General features: G+C 37.1%; 1 protein-coding gene across 1 annotated transcript in view; it reads left to right on the top strand.

Annotated features, from left to right (window-relative positions):
• The first annotated feature begins 938 nt into the window (after positions 1–938).
• MYH10 (myosin heavy chain 10) overlaps positions 939–19,400 on the top strand; it is a 182,921-nt gene continuing 164,459 nt past the window's right edge. Inside the window, 1 exon segment of the mRNA XM_020966465.2 lies at positions 939–1,308. Coding sequence (XP_020822124.1) covers positions 964–1,308 — 345 coding nt within the window. The 5' untranslated portion in view covers positions 939–963.

Genomic DNA, 19,400 nt, shown 5'->3' with positions numbered 1-19,400 from the left:
GTTTGTATGTTGCTATTCCTTGGTACTTTGGGGTTTGGTGATTGAATGCAATAACTCTAGTTTTAGCTAATTTGTGAATCTAGATTTTTGAATATTGGATTTATATTTTGTTCTCTTTGATTATCATCTATCATAGGATATGATGCTTCTCTTTTTTTTGTTTCTAAACTTTATAGTCTTTTTCTCTTTGCGAAGGAATATTCTGTAATATTGGAAAGAACCTTACATATGTGAGACTTAATATCTTTTTTTGTTTGTTTGTTTTTTTGTTTTTAGGCAGTTGGGGTTAACGGACTTGCCCAGGGTCACATAGCTAGTAAGGGACAGGTGTTTGGTCTGAGGCTGGATTTGAACTCAGGTCCTCCTGACTTCAGGTCTGGTGCTCTAGCTACTGCGCCACCTAGCTGCCCCTTGATTTCTTGAAATATTGGACTTGTACATTGTTAACATATTTGTTATTGGATCATAGTTTTAAAGTTGGAAGGGCCTTTAGAGTTCATGTATTCTAATCTGTTAATTTTAAATATGAAGAAACTGAGGTGCAGAGAGGTGAAATGGTTTTAACTGCTAGTAAGAAACGTGGTTGAGACTGGAATATGCTCCAAGTCTGGTGCTTTTCCCACTGTACCACGCTGCCTTCTGTTCTTTCATTTTGGTACTTTGGTCCCTTTATGTCCTTGATTGCCTTGCTTAATTTGTGATATTGCTTGTTTTTAGCTTTTAGGCACTAAACCACCATAGGCATGGTTTGTAGTGACTCTTACCTAATTTTGTTTTGGAGTCTTTGTTAAAGTAGACATGATGAGGAATTCCCAATATTTTTTGCCTTTATAGTCATTCAAGTTTTTGTTTTAGACTCGTAGGATGGTTGAATCTTGTGATTCAGCTTTGTGTACTTATTTTTTAAACATGGTTTTCTTTTCTTCCTTTACAGGCATATACCATTGTATTTCTCCCTTTACAATGGCGCAGAGGAGTGGACTTGAAGATCCGGAGAGGTATCTCTTCGTGGATAGGGCTGTAATTTACAATCCTGCCACTCAGGCCGACTGGACTGCTAAAAAGCTGGTTTGGATTCCATCAGAACGTCATGGTTTTGAGGCAGCAAGTATCAAGGAAGAGAGAGGAGATGAAGTTATGGTTGAACTGGCAGAGAATGGAAAGAAAGCAATGGTCAATAAAGATGATATTCAGAAGATGAACCCACCTAAATTTTCCAAAGTGGAAGATATGGCAGAATTAACATGCTTGAATGAAGCATCTGTTTTGCATAACCTCAAGGATCGTTATTATTCTGGACTTATTTATGTAAGTTTTTTTTTTAAGATAATATTTAAAACTGAATGGTTAATGAGGAATACCTGCAAATTATTGTAAATGATAACCCATGTCTTAAGCACATGAGCACATTGAACCTTCATGTTCTCTACTAGAATTTCTTTTTGCTGAACTATAACATTGAAGATAGAAAAGGTAATCTGATTACCTAGATCTTCCTTTGTTTCAAATATAAACTTAATTTGCATATCAGTTTAGGTCACCTCCCTACTCAGTAAATTCTAATAGGTTGCCTGTTACTTACAGGATCAAGTATGCTCTGTTTGGCATTTAAAACTCTTCACAGTCTTTCCTTTTCATACATTTTCTGTCTTACCTTTTTACTCTCCTCCATGAGTTGTGTTTACCAGTTTCCCCCGCCTATTTGTAGTTCCTCAAACAAGCATTCCATGTTTTTGTCTTTGTGCCTTTACATTGACTGTCACCACCTGGAATGCTCTGCCCCCTCACTTCTGGCTTCCTTTAATATTCAGTGTCTGTCCTCACAGTTGATAGTGCCATCTCCTTTGATTCTGTAAAGATCTGTTATTTGTACCTAGTTATTTATATACTGTCTCCCCCATTAGAATATGAACTACTTGAAGGGCAGGAACTCTTTTTGCATTTGCGTTTCTTTGTATCTTCTTTGCTTATTTAGCACAATGTCTGGTATATAATAAATGGTTAATAAGTGCTTGTTTACTGACTGATGAAATATCACCAACTAATTGAACATATACAAATGTATTGTAGTGTTATGAATCAAGAAAATATATGAAGGGTTGTCAGTACAGTTCCTGAAATTACTAGTAGGAGTAAAATAGAGGAAAAAATGCAACTGGGCTCTGATAACATCTGAGAAAGTGGTAGTAAGTCCAGAGAAGGGATAAATAAGGGTGATGGAACATGGGTTTGCAATGAAGAAAGATAGGTGGGAAAGTAGTAGAACATTGGTGTAAAAATTGATACTAGTGAGTATCAGGGAAGCATAGTAATTTTCTATAGCATTATGGATGGAAAGTAGTGAAGTCTCCATTGGTGAAAGGCAATTGTAGAGTTTCATGTTTTTGATAAGGTAAGAGAAAATGGAAGTAATAGAATAGAATAATAGAATTTTAAAGTTGCAGGAGACCTTAGAGATTATCTAGGTCAATTTCCTCATTTTACAGATGAGGAAAACATCTATATTGACTTTCATATATAGTAGACACTCAAATGTCAATTTCATAGAATTATGAAATCTTACATTTCAAAGGGAACTTAATTCAACCTTTTGTCTTAGGAGAGGATCCTTTCTAGAAGGTGCTAGCTCTCCACTACCTCCATAAAGCAGGTTGTAGTGCAGAGATTGTACGATCACGGACTGAGATCTAGAAGGGACATTGGAGGACGTCTAATTCATCCTCTCATCTTATAGTTGAGGAAACAGGCACAGGGAGGATAAATAACTTGCCCAGGTTGCTCCACAAATAGTAAGTAGCGCCCCGTTGTTTAAATACAGGTCCTTATTCCAGATTCAGCCTTCTTTCCACCATGCCATTCTGCTCAAGAGCCCTGGGCTTGGAGTCAAGAACTGGGTGTGAATTCTGCCCCAGCTGCTTAACAGATATGTGACCTGGGCAAGTCATTTAACCTCTGTAAGCCCTAGTTTAATCATCTCTGTAAAGTGGAGATAATAGCACTTAGTAAAGTTGTGGGGAGTCAGTTAATATAATGTATATAAAGCACTTGTGAGAGTGGGGAATTCACTGTCACATAAGCAGTACATGCAATTTTGGAACAGCTTTACTGGCTAGAATTGTTTTTCTTATATTGAACAGAAGTCTGCTCAATAACAAATACTGGATAGTACTTGTTCTGGCTCCTGTAGCACTGTAAAACAAGCCTACTTTCACTGCTATGTGATAACTCTCTCCTAATAATTAAGGGGCTACTACTTTGCCCCCCCTCAGATCTTTCTTATTTAGCTAGTAAGAAAAATATGCTTAAAATAGTTGTAAAATGAAATGTTATAATTAAGCTCAAGTTTTGTAGCCACTACGAGTCAGAATAAACTTGATTTTAATGTTTTAGAAATATATTTTAATCAGATATTTTTGTTTTTATATTGTTTTAGATTTCCCCTGTATTATTACCCTTCCTTCCTCCCAGAGAGCATCCCTTACAACAAAAAAAATTTCAAAAAGGAAAAAAAAAGAGGAAGAGAAGAAAAATTCTAGTAAAAATGAGCAATACATTGGGGAAAAAAAGCTAACATTTTATGCAGTGTTCTGTATTCATGGACAACTGCCTTCTCCCACCTTGGCAAAACTTTTATCACAATAAGTTTTATTGGTATATCTATATACATTTTTTCACATCACCAAACTTTTCCTTGCATCTTTCCTCTGACCCCTTCCCAAAAAGTCATTTATATGACAATATTTTTAGAGGACAAAAAATCAGCAAAACTGATTAGTATATTGAAAAAAATCTGAAAATATGTTTAATATACCATGGTCATGTAGCTCCCACCTGAAAGGGAGTGGGTTGGGAGTGTCTTCCTACATCTTTTTAGAGATATCTTATTCTTTGTAATTCTGCAACATTCATCTTTGATTATTTTGTGCTTTTTTTTTCTGTTTACATTGTTTATGTTGTTTTTTTGACTATGCCTATTTCACTTTGAAAATGTAAAAATGTTCATGTAAATCTTTCCATACTTCTCTGCATTTGTCACGTTCACTGTCTTACAGCACAGTAATAATTTATTGCATGCTGGGGCAGCTAGATGACGCAGTGGATAGAGCACCAGCCCTGGATTCAGGAGGACCTGAGTTCAAATCTGGCCTCAGACACTTGACACTTACTAGCTGTGTGACCCTGGGCAAGTCACTTCACCCCATTGCCTAGCCAAAAAAGAAAAAAAAATTCATTGTATGCATCTACCACAATTTGTTTTGCCATTCCTCAATCGATAGGCATCTACTTTTGCTTCTAGTTGTTTATGTTCCCCCAAAATGCTATTATAAGTATTTTGCTGTGTATAGGGACTTTCTTGTTATCAATGGCCCCTTTGGAGTTTCAGTGGAATCTCTGGGTCAAATGGTATAGACATTTTAAGCACTTTATTTGCATAATTCCAAATTGCTTTCCAAGATCCAATAACAATATACTAGTGTACCTAACTTCCTGTAACATTTCCAGCATTGCCTGTTCCCACCTCTTGTCATTTTTGCCATTTACATACAAGGTGTGAGACAAAACCTCAAGGTTGTTTTGATTTTATTTCTCATTAGTTGTTTGGAACATTTTTTCACATGGTTGTTAATAATTTGCAGTTCTTTTGAGGGAGAGTTGTTTTTATCCTTTAACTACTTATCTTTTAGTGAGTGACATTTGATTTTACATTTGTTTGTTGTTTTACATAGCTTAGGTATCAAACCTTTATCAGAAATTTCATACAAAGATTTTTTTCCTCCCATTTGACCATTTCCCTTTATGATTCTCTTCTTAACTCTCAGCAGTCTGGCTTCCTACCTCATTATCTAACTGAAACTTCCCTCTCCAAAGGTTTCAAATCTAATGGCTTTTTTGAAATGTTTTAAAATTCAATTTTATTTTATTTTCAGTTTCAAATTTTCTCCGTCTCACCTTCCCTCTCCTTTACATTGCAACTCATTACAGATATGTAGTCAGGCAAAACAAATCCCCACATTAGCCATGTCCAAAAAGAAGAAAGAAAGAAAAGAAAATGGGCTTCAGTCTGTACTCTGAGTCTGTCAGCTCTCTCTCTGGGGGGTGGATAGCATGTTCCAACATGAGTCCTTCGGAATAGCAGTTGATCATTGTGTCTTGTGTTGATCAGAGTTCTGAAGTTTTAGTTTGTCATCACAATATTATTACTATTGTATAATTTATTCTTCTGGTTCAGCTCATATCACCGTCTTCTCAGGTTTCTCTGAAACCATCTTCTTCATCATTTCTTATAGCATAATAATATTCTATTACATTCACATACCATAACTTGTTCAGCCATTTCCCAGTTGTTGGGCATCCCTTCGGTTTCCAATTCTTTTCTACCACAAAAAGAGCTGCTATAAATATTTTTGTGTGTATGGATCCTTTTTCTTTTTCTTTGATCTCTTTGAGATATAGATCTAATGGTGGTTTGGATGGATCAAAGGGTGTGCACAGGGTAATAGTTTTTTGGGCTTAGTTCCACATTACTTTCCATAATGGTTGGACTTTTCTCATTCCTCATCCTTGATCTCTCTGCCACTTTTGACATTGTTGATCATCCTCTCCTGTTACTCTCTTCACTCTAGGATTTCATGATACTATTTTCTCCTCCTTCTCCTAAGCGTCTGACTGCTCCTTCAGATTCTCCTGTGCTGGATCTTCGTTCACATCATACTCACTGTGTCGCCTAAGCTTCTTCTATGGATCCTCTTCTTTTTCTCCCCACGTATTACTTTGCTTGGTGATCTCATCAGTTTCCATCTCTCTGAAGATGGTCCCCAGATCAACTTTCTCTAAACTTTTAACTTCCAGGCTCGCATCTCCAAGATGTATTGGATGTCTTGAACTAGATATCCTGTAGATGTTTTAAACTCAGTTGTTCAAAACTGAGCACATTATCTTTCCCGTCCAATTCCTTCCATCTTCTTAACTTCCCTTATACTGTCAAGGGCACTACTTTCTTCTCAAGTCATCAAGGTTCACAGCTTAAGTGTCATTCTCAACTCCTCATTCTCTGTCACACTCTCCATATTCCAGTCTGTTGCCAAGTCCTGTCATTTATGTGTTTATAACATCTCTTGTATAAGTCCTCCTCTCCTCTGACACTGACTCTTAGTACCTCATACTTGGACTGTTGCAATAGCTTGGTTGGCCTCCCTGCCTTAAATCTCTCTCTAGTTCAGTCCATTCTTCACTCAGCTGTCAAGTGATCTTCTTAAAGCACAAGTATGACCATGTCATCCTGATGTTTCATAAATGACTGGTCCATATTACTTTCAGGATCAAATATAGCATCCTCCATTTGGCTTTTAAAACCCTTCATAAATTCTGTTTTGGACATGAGTTTGAGATGCCTAGATGACATACAGTTGATGATATCCTGGGGGTAGTGGGTAGTTCATGATTCAGAACTATTCAGAATTCTGCAGTGACAGATAGTAATTGAATACATTGGAGCTGATGAAGTGACCAAAAGTAAGAGCTAGAGAAAAAAAGAGGAGAGGGCTCAGGACAAGAGTTTTGGGGTACATCCACAGTTAGCACACATGACATTAGCAAAGGAGACTAAGAAGAAATATTTGGACAGGTAGGAAGAGAATATGTCTGTTGTAGACATCTGGAAGATAATTAAAACATGTGAATGAGTATCATAGATAGTCTTATCTCTCCTATGCAGAAATGATGTGATATCTTTGTAAGTGTGTTTATTAACAGTAGTAGTATTGGCAGGCTCTATGCAAAGCTGACCTGGACAATTAATACCATTTTATGATATCATTGTTATGGTATAACAGAAACTTTATATGATGTCATTGATCACCCATTAATGTCAGTGTTCTTATTGAACTAACATTTTTACCTAATGTTTTTGAGAAACCAGTTAATGAGATTACTTAGGTCTCTGGCCTGAATTTTACTTCTCTTCCCTGACCACTTGAAAATTTGAGAGTCAGTTCACTCAGTTGTGGTGCCTGCTTGTCAGAGTTTATTTATCTTTTACTTATCAGGGTAATGGCAAAATAAATTGACTGTCACAGCATGGTATATTGGCAGGAGTTTTCTGGTTTTGGAGTCAGAGAGTCTAGATTTTAATCCTAGTTCAGACACTACCTGGGTAACCTTTGGCACATCACTAACTTTCTTTGGTCCCCAGTTTAGTCAGTTGTGGCTGTGAATTAAAGGGACTTTACTGGATAAACTCAAAGTTGCTTCCAATACTTGAGGGTCATAAAGTGGAGGGAAAGGAAGGGGTTGAAATATTGATTAAATCAGTTTATTAGTAAGTTAGTAAAAAAAAGACAAAGGATCAGATTGATCCTTTTGAATTGACCAAATCAGTTGAAAGGGCTAGCTGTACATAAATACAGCCATGATTCTTCAGGAAGATTAATTAATTGCATTTCTGTGGGTTTGTATCTAAAAAATTTCAAGCAGATCTTTTTTTGTTGAACAGATTTTATGGGTCAATTGATTCTTCTGTAAGGCAGTGAATTACCTTCTAATTTATCTTTTTGATTTTAAAATTAGAGGCATGCCTGTAAATGCCTTTTTCCCTGAGCAGCTCATAGCACTTTTAGATACAGGCCTACCCTGGGTTTCTAAGTTAGGTAAGGTATGAAGTATATTTCTCAGTTTAGGCTTATCTAAACTCTCTAGTGTTGCTTAGAAGTGGAGCATTTACAAAAAAGCTAATGAATTAGAACAGACTGAAAGTGAGAAACGCTGCCTGAGGTTTTTGGAGAGAACCTCTAGATCAGAAATCAATAGATGACTGGAATAGCTAATAACAATAGTATACAGTTATATCAAGCTTTAGGTATTGCCATAATGATTCTCTGTGATGCTATTTCATATATATGTGTGTGTGTGTATATATATATATTATATAGGTATCTCACAACCCTATGAGGTCATTACTATGGGTGTCACCCCCATTTTGTGGATGAGGAAGTAAAGGTTCAAGATCAGTTAATAGTTGAACCTCAATTTGTGCTTTATCTCTTCACTGTAGTGTACATGGTCTTTCACCATGTTCATAGAAGAGTCCTTGCACTCTGGACGCTTTGAGTAGGTGCTGAGGAATGTGTCCTTGAAGAGATTTGTCAGTGTCTTCTAACATTGCAGAATATGTTAGGTGTAGTCGAAGAGCAATAAACTTGAGCATCATGATAAGTTTCCGTTTTCTGAGTGCAAAGAGAATGTATGTAGATCTTCACTACTTACCTTTTCGCCTCATGTCCTGCTCTGTCTCTCATTTATTTTCACCATCCCTCTCGTGGGCAGCAGAGCTAAAACAGCAGGAATAAACAGAACTTATCTGGCTAGGATATCACAACATTAGAATAGAACTTTTGGGGTGTAGATTAGAGGAGAGGGGTTGGACTATTATGTTAACTGGCAAAATGGGTGAAAAATGGGTAGTTCTTTGTCTATAGCTTTTGTAAATCAGTAGGTACAAAAGTATTGAAAACAAAATGGTTTAATAATAGGATGGACTGTGTTATTTTTTTAAAGAAGTAATTTAAAATTGGTTGAACATAACTATACATGATTTTTAGTTTTTTAAACTGTCTTGATAGGTAGTGTGGTGCTATGGAAGGAGGCCCTAGATTTGGAGTCTGAGAAACTGAGTTTGAAGGTAAACTTTGCCCCTAAGGGCAATATGCTTAAGCTCCATGGGCTTCAGTGTCCTCAACTGTAAAATGAGGATATTGGATTCGATAACTTCTCTGGCCCTTTCTATCTCTGACTTTAAGATTTATGGATATATAAATTTTGTAGCATAAGGCTTTGCTAATATTATCTAGTTTGAAAGTTGGGAGAAGTGAGGAGGGAAGACTTCTAAGAGAATTTATACCATTTCCCTGTTGAGTGGAGTGGATTTGTGATTGTTACAAGTCAGAGGTAGGTAAATTTTGTTGTTCTTTGACAAGAGTTTATTAAGAACAAGACTTAGTTGCAAGCTTCAGTTCTGTATGTGTAACATTTTAAATTTAGACAGCTTAACAAAATGAATCCGCTTGGTGTTTGATCCTTATCATCCTGGCAAGCTTATAGGGGGGGAATAGTGGCATTCTTATAAAGAAGAGGATTTAACAGTTTTAGAAATTACTTATTGGTTTGGTTAGGTGTCTTATTTGTTGGGAAAACCTTGTGCGAATTGTCTTGGGACGTGATCCTTTTCTTTTCATATAGCTGAGGGTTAATTTTCATTTTAACAGTTTGTTTTTAATGGACATCTTTCTAAAGACTTCCCCGTCTTAACACAGACCATTATTATTTCCTTAATGAGTCGGGGTTTTCAGTTACTGTGACATAGTAAAGGTATAGTTATAGAGATGATATAGGACATATGGGTGAATGGATATTAACTCTGGCAGAATGTTTTGTGTAGATAAATTTATTTGTGAAAGCACTTATCACTTAACACTGTGCTGGTGCTGTTTGAAAAAAATTTTTTCCGTTAATAACTATTTTCTCTCCCACCAAAAACAAAAGCGCAGAAAACAAAAAAACACCACCTTGTAACAGTTTTTCAGTCTGCCAGAACAAATTCCCACATGTATGCTTCATTCTACATCTTAAGTTCATCACCTCTGTCAGATGTGTAGCAGGGTGTCATGCTTCGTCATCAGCCTCCTGGAATTGTACTTGGTCATTGCATTTTCTTAATTCCCAGTTTGTTTTGTCCTTACAATGTAGTTGTTATTGCATAAATTGTTTACATGGCTTGGCTCACTTCATTCTGTCTACATCCCTCAAAAACTGTCCTTTTTGTAATTTCTTTTTTTTCTTTAAATTTTTTGTTTTGGTGAACTAGAAAATCATCAGACACGAACATTTCCCACACACAGAAGGTCACAAAAGAGGGATTGCAAATAAAATCATGCATACATACTGCTTGTTTTTTAAATAACATATTAAATTTAACACAGTAGTACAGACACTGCTTCCTTCTCTGTATCACCTTCCGAACATTTGCCTGCTCTTTCCTGCGTATTTGGAAATATTTCATTGATGCTCCATTTTTTTTTTGCTGTCACTTACATGCATCACTCTCACTACCTCTTCACCTTCCCCCAACTCCTACTCCCTGACCCAGATCAAAGCCCTCTCTAGTAACAAAAATATTGTCAAGCAAAACAAATTTGTGCCATTTATTAAAAATATTAGTATCCTTCTATCCTCTATCACCTTTCCACAAAGAATTGGGAGGTGTGTTTCATCATCTGTCTTCTGGTGTCAGGATTGATCAGAGTTCTAAATTGTGGTCATTGTATAAACTATTCTCTTGGTTCTACTCACTTCATTTTATATCAGATTACAGAAATCTTCTTAGGTTTCTCTGAAACCATCTCCTTTATCATTTCTTATGGCACAAAAGTATTCCATTACTTATAATTTGTTCAGCCCCATTTCCAACGCCAAAGTCTCCTTAGTTTCCTAAGTTTTTTTGTCGACACAAAAAGAGCTACTATAAATCCTTTGGTGTAGATATAAATCCTTTTACTTTTTCTTTGATCTCTTTGGGATGTAGGCTTGTATAGTGGTACCACTGGGTCAAAAAAGTATGAGCAGTGTAGTGGCTTGGGCATTGTTCCAAATTACTTTCCAGGATAGCTTGACCAATTAATTCGCAGCTTGGCCAACAGTACGTTATTGTGTGCATTTTCCTAAAGCCCCTCTAGCATCTGTCAATTTCTCTCTTTCTCTCTCTCTCTCTCTTTCTCTTTCTCTCTCTCTCTCTCTCTTTCTCTCATATCAACTTTGGAAATGCACACTGGAGCAATTTTTTATATGGATAATATGAAAGTATTGTAGCTTAGATTTCTTTCTTTGAAAACTGTTCATGTCCTTTGACTAACAGTTGGAAAAATGTCTTTTGAATAAATTTGTACCAGTTCTTTATATATTCTTAGTAATGAGACCTTTGTCAGAGAAACTTTCTGTGAAGATTTTTTTCCCCAGTTAACTTTTTCCTTTCTAATCTCAGCCTATATTGGTTTTGTTTGTGGAGAAATTGTTTAATTTTATATAATTAAAATTGTCCACATGTCTTCTGTGATCCTTTCCATACCTCATTTGGTCACAAGTGCTTCCTTTTTCATATATGCAAAAGGAAATTTCTTTCTTGTACTTCTAATTTATTTATGATGTAACATTTTTTACATGATGTAACCTTTGTAGCTTATTTAGATGTGTGGTGTGAGATGTTGGTCTAAACCTATTTTTTTTCCAGTTATCTAGCAGTTTTTTTGAAAGGTGAATCCTTATCTCAGTAGCTGGGGCCTTTGGGTTTATCAAACATGAGGCTATTTGTTTTATTTGATTTTGTTCTGGCCTTTGCAACCTGCCCTCGGGCCACTTGCTGCAGGCCAAAGGATTTCCAGCTGCCAGTGGGAAAGTGTAGAGGAAAACATCCTTTGTATGTAGAGGAATTCTTTTGGTGTGCCCTGCCACTGGTTATGCTGGCCTGCTATTGTACCTAATCTGTTCCACAGATTAATTTTTTAAACTAGTTCCAAATCATTTTGAGGATTACAGCTTTGTACTATAGTTGGAGATTTGGTAATGCTCGGCTACCTTCTTTCTCACTTTTTCCCATTGTTTCCGGTGAGATTCTTGGACCTTTTGTTCTAGCAGATGAATGTTGTTGGGTTTTTTTATTACCTCTATAAATTAATTTTTTGACAGTTGATTGGTGTGACACTAAATAAGGTAGACAGTATTATCATTTTTTGTTACATGGCATAGCTTAATCACGAGCAATGAATATTTCTCCACTTATTTAGGTTTATCTTTATTTCAGTAGAGTTGAATTCTTATACTTCCTGTCTTGGCAGGTAGATATCTAAATATTTTATATATTCTGTACATATCTTGTGGAGTTTTTCCTTTCTGTCTCTCTTTTTGTTGGTAATATACAGAATTGCTGATGATTTATTATGGATTTCTTTTATATCCTACTATTTTGCTGGTGTTAGTTACTGTTTCAACTTTTCAGTTGACTCTAGGGTTCCTTGAATAAACCATCATATAATTTGCAAAAGTTATAATTTTGTTTATTTATGCTTATTTCTCCATTTTCTTTTTCTTGTCTTATTTATATAGCATTTCTAGCACTATACCTGCTTTATATGACCTCATTGGAAAAGTCTTGATACAAATGAAAAGTCTGAGAGTTTTGGGGTAATTAATAATCAACTTATTAATTAGGCTAACAAATAATAAGTCGATTCAGTGGTCTTTCTCCGGGTAGTCAAAGACAAAAGACCATGGAGATCTTCAAATGCTTATGTGGGATGCCACTCAAATTAAAAAACACACAGAGGTATCCAAGGAGAAACAGAAAGTTAATCTATTATTATTATATCAAATCTCGAGATTTGGGTGTCCCTCCACCAGAATACTCTGATGAAAGGAGACACAGACAGAAGCAAAAGACCTGATTATATACCCTAATGGGCAAATTCCCCCCCTCCCACCAACTGGCCAATATTTGGCTTACATTCTCAATGTCCATAGAAACTGAAGACAAAACAAGGAACACAATATACATATCTATATTTCTTAGTTTGCTGAAGTAATACCAAAGAAGCAATTAAAGATGTGCAGTCAAGCTAGACACTGTACTGTGTAGCCAGGTCACTATGACTGAAATATAGCAACAGGTTCACCCACAAAATACAGGGGGGGCTTCTTCAGGAGTTTCAGGCTTGGCAAACTTTAACTACTTAACAGTGGCAAGGGGGGGGGCAGTACTTGGGGTTGGATTCCCGTAAATCAGGTGATTTCTAGTAAATCGAAACTTAGGCCTGTCAGGCTGCTATGCCTGCCTTGAGTCTAATACAATTTCTGTTTATTTTTCTGAGAAGTTTTCACGGGACCCTCATCCCACTCAGCCTTATCCCAAACCTTAATTACACTGAGGAGTCTTCACTGGGACATAACATTCATGCTTAAATACCTTTGGAAAAGTGGGTACCTTTGACTGGCAGAAATGAGGGAGTGGACATGTTAATGAGGAAGTGATATAAAAGTCTCCTGCTGAGAACTTGACTTGATCTTTGAGACTCAGCGACAGGGTCATAAAAGAATCCGTCTCCACCCAGACTATTCCATTCCAGCCATCTAGACTAAGGGATATACTATGTTGAACAATGGTATTTCAAGGGCATGTGCTTTTAGGGCTGGATGGAATTCGCCTAGATTAGATTCTCTATGCTTTAATCTGAAATAAGCCCTGCCAATTGGGTAGGGTCCTGCCCAAGATTGAGAAGAATGTTAGTGTAGGGTTAGGCCAATGCAGCCCCTATCCTTCACAAGGACTGGGTTTTGAATGAGGAAATAAAAAGAGAAAAAACTCTGGATCCTAATATTAATAATTGATTATTAATAATCATTTCTCTCATCCTCTAGTTTATTCCCATTACATATAATGCTGGCTCTTGCTTCTAGATAGATTCTACTTACCATATTAAGGAAAAGGCTATTTAACCCTATGCTTTTAAAAAGTATTTTAAAACAGAATCAGTGTAATATTTTGTCAATACCTTTTTCTGTATCTGTTGATAAATCATGATATTTTTTTTCTTTTTGTTATTTTGGTTTATGATGTCTTTGGTCTTCCTAATATTGAACCAACTCTGCATTCCTGATATAAATTCCATGTGGTCATAGTAGATATCATATTTTTAATATTATAGCCTCCTGTTTTTTTCCCATTGTCTTATTTTCCTTTTACCCTGTCCATCCTCAAAAGTGTTTTGCTTCTTACTGATGCCTCCCCCAATTTGCTCTCCCTTATATTACCTCCCCCCATGCTATTCCCACCCCCTTCTCTTATCACCTTCCCTTCTTACTTTCCTGTAGGTTAAGATAAATTTCTGTACGCAACTGAGTGTGTGTTATTCCCTCTAAGCCATTTCCCAATGAGAGTAAGATTCAAGTACTCTCTTCACTTCCCCCATCTTCTCCACTGTAGAAGCTCTTTGGTGTCTCTTTTATGTGAAATAATTTACCTCATTCTACCTCTCCCTTTCCCCTCTCCCAGCACATTTCCCTTCCTCACCCCTTTATTTTTTTAAAGGTATCATCCCGTTATGTTCACCTTATGCCCATGTCCTCCATCTGTATACTCTGATTGCCCTAATAATAATAAAATTCTTAGGAGTTACAAGTATCATCTTTCCATGTAGGAATGTAAACAGTTTAACTTTATTGAGTCTCTTAAGTTTTCTGTTTCCTGTTTGCCTTTTCATGTTTCTCTTGAGTTGTGTATTTGAAAGTCAGGTTTTCTGTGGTCTTTTCATCAGAAAGTTTTGTATTTCATTGAATGTCCATTTTCTCCTGCCAAAGGATTATATTCAGTTTTGGTGGATAGTTGCTTCTTGTTTGTAATCCTAGCTCCTTTGCCCTCTGGATTATCATGTCCCAAGACCTCCAATCCTTTAATGTAGAAGCTAATAAATCTGGTGTTATTCTGACTGGGCCCATGTTATTTGAATGGTTTCTTTCTGGCTGCTTGCTATATTTTCTTCTTAACCTGAGAGCTCTGGCTGTAGTATTCTTGGGGATTTTCATTTTGGGATCTCTTTCAATAGGTGATTGGTGGATTCTTTAAATTTCTATTTTACCCTCTGGTTCTAGAATATTAGGGCAGTTTTACTTGGTAATTTTTAAAAAGTTTAATCTAACATCTTTGTTCTTTCTCTTTTTTATTTTTTATTTTCCCTCATCACTTCATAGTATTTTATTTTTTCCAGTTACATGTAAAGATAAGTTTTTAACATTCCCTTTTGTAAGATTTTGAATTCCAAATTTTTTTTCTCTCCCTCCTGCCCTTCCTCCCTCCCCAAGACTCCCTCCCCAAGACAGCAAGCTTTCTGATAATAGGCTATACATGTACCATCATATTAAACATATTTATACATTGTGAAAGAAAAATCAGAGCAAAAGGGAAAAACCGTGAGAAAAAAAACCAGAAAATAGTATGCTTTGATCTACATTCAGACTCCATGGTTCTTTCTCTGGATGTAGATAGCATTTTCCATCATGAGTCTTTTGGAATTGTCTGAGATCATTATATTACTGAGAAGAGCTAAGTATATCAAAACTGATCATTGCACAATGTTGCTGTTGCTGTGTACAATGTTCTGCAGTTTATGTAAGTCTTTCTAGGCTTTTCTGAAATCTGTCTGCTCATCATTTCTTACAGAACAGTAGTATTCCATTATATTAATATACCACAACTTGTTCAGCCATTCTCTAGTTGATGAGCTTCCCCTCAATTTCCAGTTCTTTCCCACACAAAAAGAGCTACTATAAATATTTTTGTACATATGAGTCCTTTTCCCTTTTTTATTATCTCTTTGGGATAGTAGTGGTATTGCTGGATCAAAGGGTATGCATAGTTTGGTTGCCCTTTGGGCATAGTTCCAAATTGCTCTCCAGAATAGTTGGATCAGTTCACAACTCCACCAACAATGCATTAGTGTTCCAATTTTCCCACATCTCCAACATTTATTGCTTTTTTGTTGTATTAACCAATCTGATAGGTGTAAAGTGGTACCTTAGAGTTGTTTTGATTTGCATTTCTCTCTAATCAATAGTGATTTAGAGCATTTTTTCATATGACTAGACAGCTTTAGTTTCTTCATCTGAAAACTGTTTATATCCTTTGACCATTTATCAATTGGGGAATGACTTGTATTCTTATAAATTTGACTTAGTTCTCTGTATATTTTAGAAATGAGGCCATTATCAGAGGCACTTGTAAAAATTCTTTCCCAGTTTTCTGCTTTCCTTCTAATCTTGGCTGCATTGGCTTTGTTTCTGCAAAACATATTTCAATTTAATGTAATCAGAATTGTCCATTTTGCATTTCATAATGTTCTCTATCTCTTGTTTGGTCATAAATTCTTCTGTTCTCCATAATCTGACAGGTAAACTATTCCTTGCTCTCCCAGTTTGCTTACAGTATCAGCTTTATATCTAAATCATGTACCCATTTTGACTTTATTTTGGTATATAGTATAAATAATTCCAGAATCTTTTAAAATTCTTTTAGTTTGAGAAGCTCCTCATGTGGAGGAAGGAAAACTTGAATTTGAATCCTGCCTCAGATTCTCAGTAGCTGTATGACCCTGGACAAATCACTTAAATTCAGTTTGCCTCAATTTCCTCTTCTGTAAAACGAGGATAATAGCACCTGCCTGCCAGGGTTATCTGACAGGTAAACTATTCCTCGCTCTCCTAATTTGCTTATGGGTATCACCCTTTATGTCTTAATCATGTACACAATTTTGACCTTATCTTGGTATATGGTATAAGATCTTGCTCTTTGCCTAGTTCTTGCCATACTGTTTTCCAGTTTTCCCAGCAGTTTTTGTCAAATAGTGAGTTCTTATCCCAGCTGGAGTCTTTGGGTTTATCGAACAGTAGATTACTATAGTCATTGACTACTGTGTCTTGCATACCTAACCTATTCCACTGATCCACCACTCTACTTCTTAGCCAATACCAAATAGTTTTGATGATTGATGTTTCATAATATAGTTTTAGACCTGATATAGCTAGGCCACCTTCCTTTGCAGCTTTTTTTCCATTTATTCCTTTGATATTCTTGACCCTTTGTTTATCCAGATGAATTTTGTTATTATTTTTTCTAGCTCTATAAAATATTTTTTTGGTAATTTGATATGGCACTGAATAAGTAAATTAATTTAGATAGTTCCAAATCATTTTGTTGGGGGCCAGGGACCTGGTCACTGGGTTTGTGTGTTGGGGCCTCAGGTGCTGGCGGCTTGTTCACAGTGCTGGGGTGGCCTGGCCTAGTTGCACCTCTTGTTACCTGGTTTCTGCGCCTGACAACTTGCCCTCTGCACTGGGGCTAGAGACCTCACAGCTGGCCTGCCGAGCCATGACCAAAGGTCCTCAGTTGCAGATCTGTGCTACAGCTAAGAGCCTTCTGCTGGTTTGCCACAACACCATTTGCGTTGGTCTGTGCTCCCCTTTTACTCAAATGAGACAGATCTTTCCTGAAGTCCTTCTGAGTTAACTTAAGCTGGAAAATTGTTTCATTCTATCTTTTTGTAGGTTCTGTTGCCCCAGAATCCAATTAGAGGCTTGACTTAACATTGTTTCCAAGGGAAACTGGGGAGAGCTAAGGCAACTTCCTGGCTTCTCTCCACCATCTTGGCTCTGCCTCTTGATAATTTCTTGAAACATGATGTCTAGATTTTTTGATGTCTCGTGGTGTCATTAGCTTCAATTTGCCCAATTCTTTTTTCATGATTTTCTTGCCTTACTCTCTTTTCTTTTCCCAGTTTCCCCTCTCTCTTATTTGAGTTTTTAAAATCTTTTTTGAGCCCTTTTACAAATTCTTTTTGGGCCTGAGACCAATTCACATTTATCTTTGAGGCTTTGGGTATAGCAGTTTTGACTTTGATGTTTGTTTATGTTTAAGTTTGTGTTTTGATCTTCCCTCTCACCATAGTAACTTTTTATGGTCAGATTCTTTTTTTGTTGTTGTTTGTTCATTTTTCCAGCCTATTTCTCTTGACTTTTAATTTTATGTCAAGATTGGGCTCTACTCCTGGGGTGGAGGGGGCACTGTCCCAAGCTTTAGGGTTTTTTTCCAGTTGTTTTCACTCTGTGAGTCTGTAAGTTTTCGGTTCTTACAAGGTGGTATGATCTAAGGAGAGGTGTGTTTACTACTCTTCTGGCCTGTGCTCTGGTGTCTGAGTGACCACAAACACACTTGAAGCTATGACCAGGGTCCCTGCTTTCCTGAGGTCACAAACTCTTGAGAGAAATTATCATTATATTATTCTATTAATAACCAGTTATTAAGTTGGGATCCAGACTTTTCTTTTCTCTGTTGCCTCATCAAGGCCCAGCTTTTGTTAAAGTTAGTTTCTGACTAAGAAGACTTACTTAATGAGGTTACTTATTAAGTAAGTTAGCCCTTAAGGAAAATGCTTTTCAATCTTGGGCTGGATAGAGCCCACTCTAAATTTTGTTTTGCTTATATACAGAATCCAGTCTGAGTGAGACCTTTTCCTGGGGAAAGGAGCCCCTGTCCTTGTACCCAAATGATGAGGATGGGATATGGACCCTCCAAAGGAAAAACCTTTAACTTTCCCACATGGCCAAATCTCTGGTGTTCCCCTGAGGCTATAATCCCATCAACTGGCCTTTCCTTGTGACTACACTCAATCTCCTAATTCTGTTACCCTTAACCTAGCCTAGCCCTCCATTATCTTACCTCCCTTTGGCCCTGGACAATTCCCACCCTTAATCCTATCTAGACTCCATTCTCCCTTGGCCACGTGGTCCAGGTCCCTGGAGTTCTATTATCTCATAGACTAGTTGGCCACTCCCATCCAGACCCCCCTTCAGTCACCCCAAACTACTTGGCCACTACTAGATGCCTCCCACAGTCTTTCTGTGTATAAGGTCCATCTTGTCTCCATTCAGGTGCTCAGATTCTTACAATCTAGCTCAGTCTGCCCAATATGATGGATGTTCTAATAAACTTTGTCTTTGGCTGAAAGAAGGCTTGAGTCAAATTCTTTTGGGCAGGACCTGCATGTTGTGATTTTGGGGTCCCAGGACCTCTAAACCTCAACACTTCTGTTAAAGTTTAGGGTGACCCAGCTCATGAAGGAGAAAAATCAGCCGGAAAAGTCTAGATGGAGATGGATTCCCCTGTCCAGATAGCTGGAGGCAGCTGAGTCTTGTGATGAACCTTGTGATCTCAGCAGGAGGAGCTGAAGACTTCTAGTCCACGTCTGCTAATCAAGGTTGATTTTCACTTGCCCAGGGCATTTCCTTTTAGAATGATATTTAAGGCTCTCAGGGTCTCCACTGGGAGTCTTTGGTTACTCAGAGAAACCACTGACCGTCAGTTTATTGATTGCCAGCCATCCTGATTAATAAATTGATTATTAATTATTCAGAAACTGTACCTCTGGGAGTTTTTCTTTGTCATACTCTGGTGTGCTGGTGTTCCTCCTGGCCTTGGGGCTGTAACCTTTGTCCTTAAGTGTCGCTTTGCCCCCTGTTCGTTTTCTTTACCCTACTTGAGACTTGGTTTATTCTCGTGGCTTTATTTCTCACTTCTTACAGTCCTTTCATCTCAGAACTAGTCTTGCATTTTCTTCTAGTTGCTTGCTAGATATTTCTATTTGTTGTCCTATGTGGTGCCACAGTCTTTCTCCTTGCAGATCAGATTTCTCTTTAACTTCGTCATCTCTAACCACTCTGGCTCAAGATTGTGGAATGCTTTTTCTCTGAGTCTTACAACTAGAGTTTGAAGGAACATCAGGGGCCATCTGATCCTTCTCTCTGCTGATTTC

This window comes from Phascolarctos cinereus, unplaced genomic scaffold (assembly GCF_003287225.1).
Source record: "Phascolarctos cinereus isolate Bilbo 61053 unplaced genomic scaffold, phaCin_HiC Scaffold_5;HRSCAF=322, whole genome shotgun sequence".
Lineage (NCBI taxonomy): Eukaryota > Metazoa > Chordata > Mammalia > Diprotodontia > Phascolarctidae > Phascolarctos > Phascolarctos cinereus.
The sequence above is the reverse complement of the archived record's forward strand: the minus strand, read 5'-3'. Positions and strand labels throughout refer to the sequence as shown.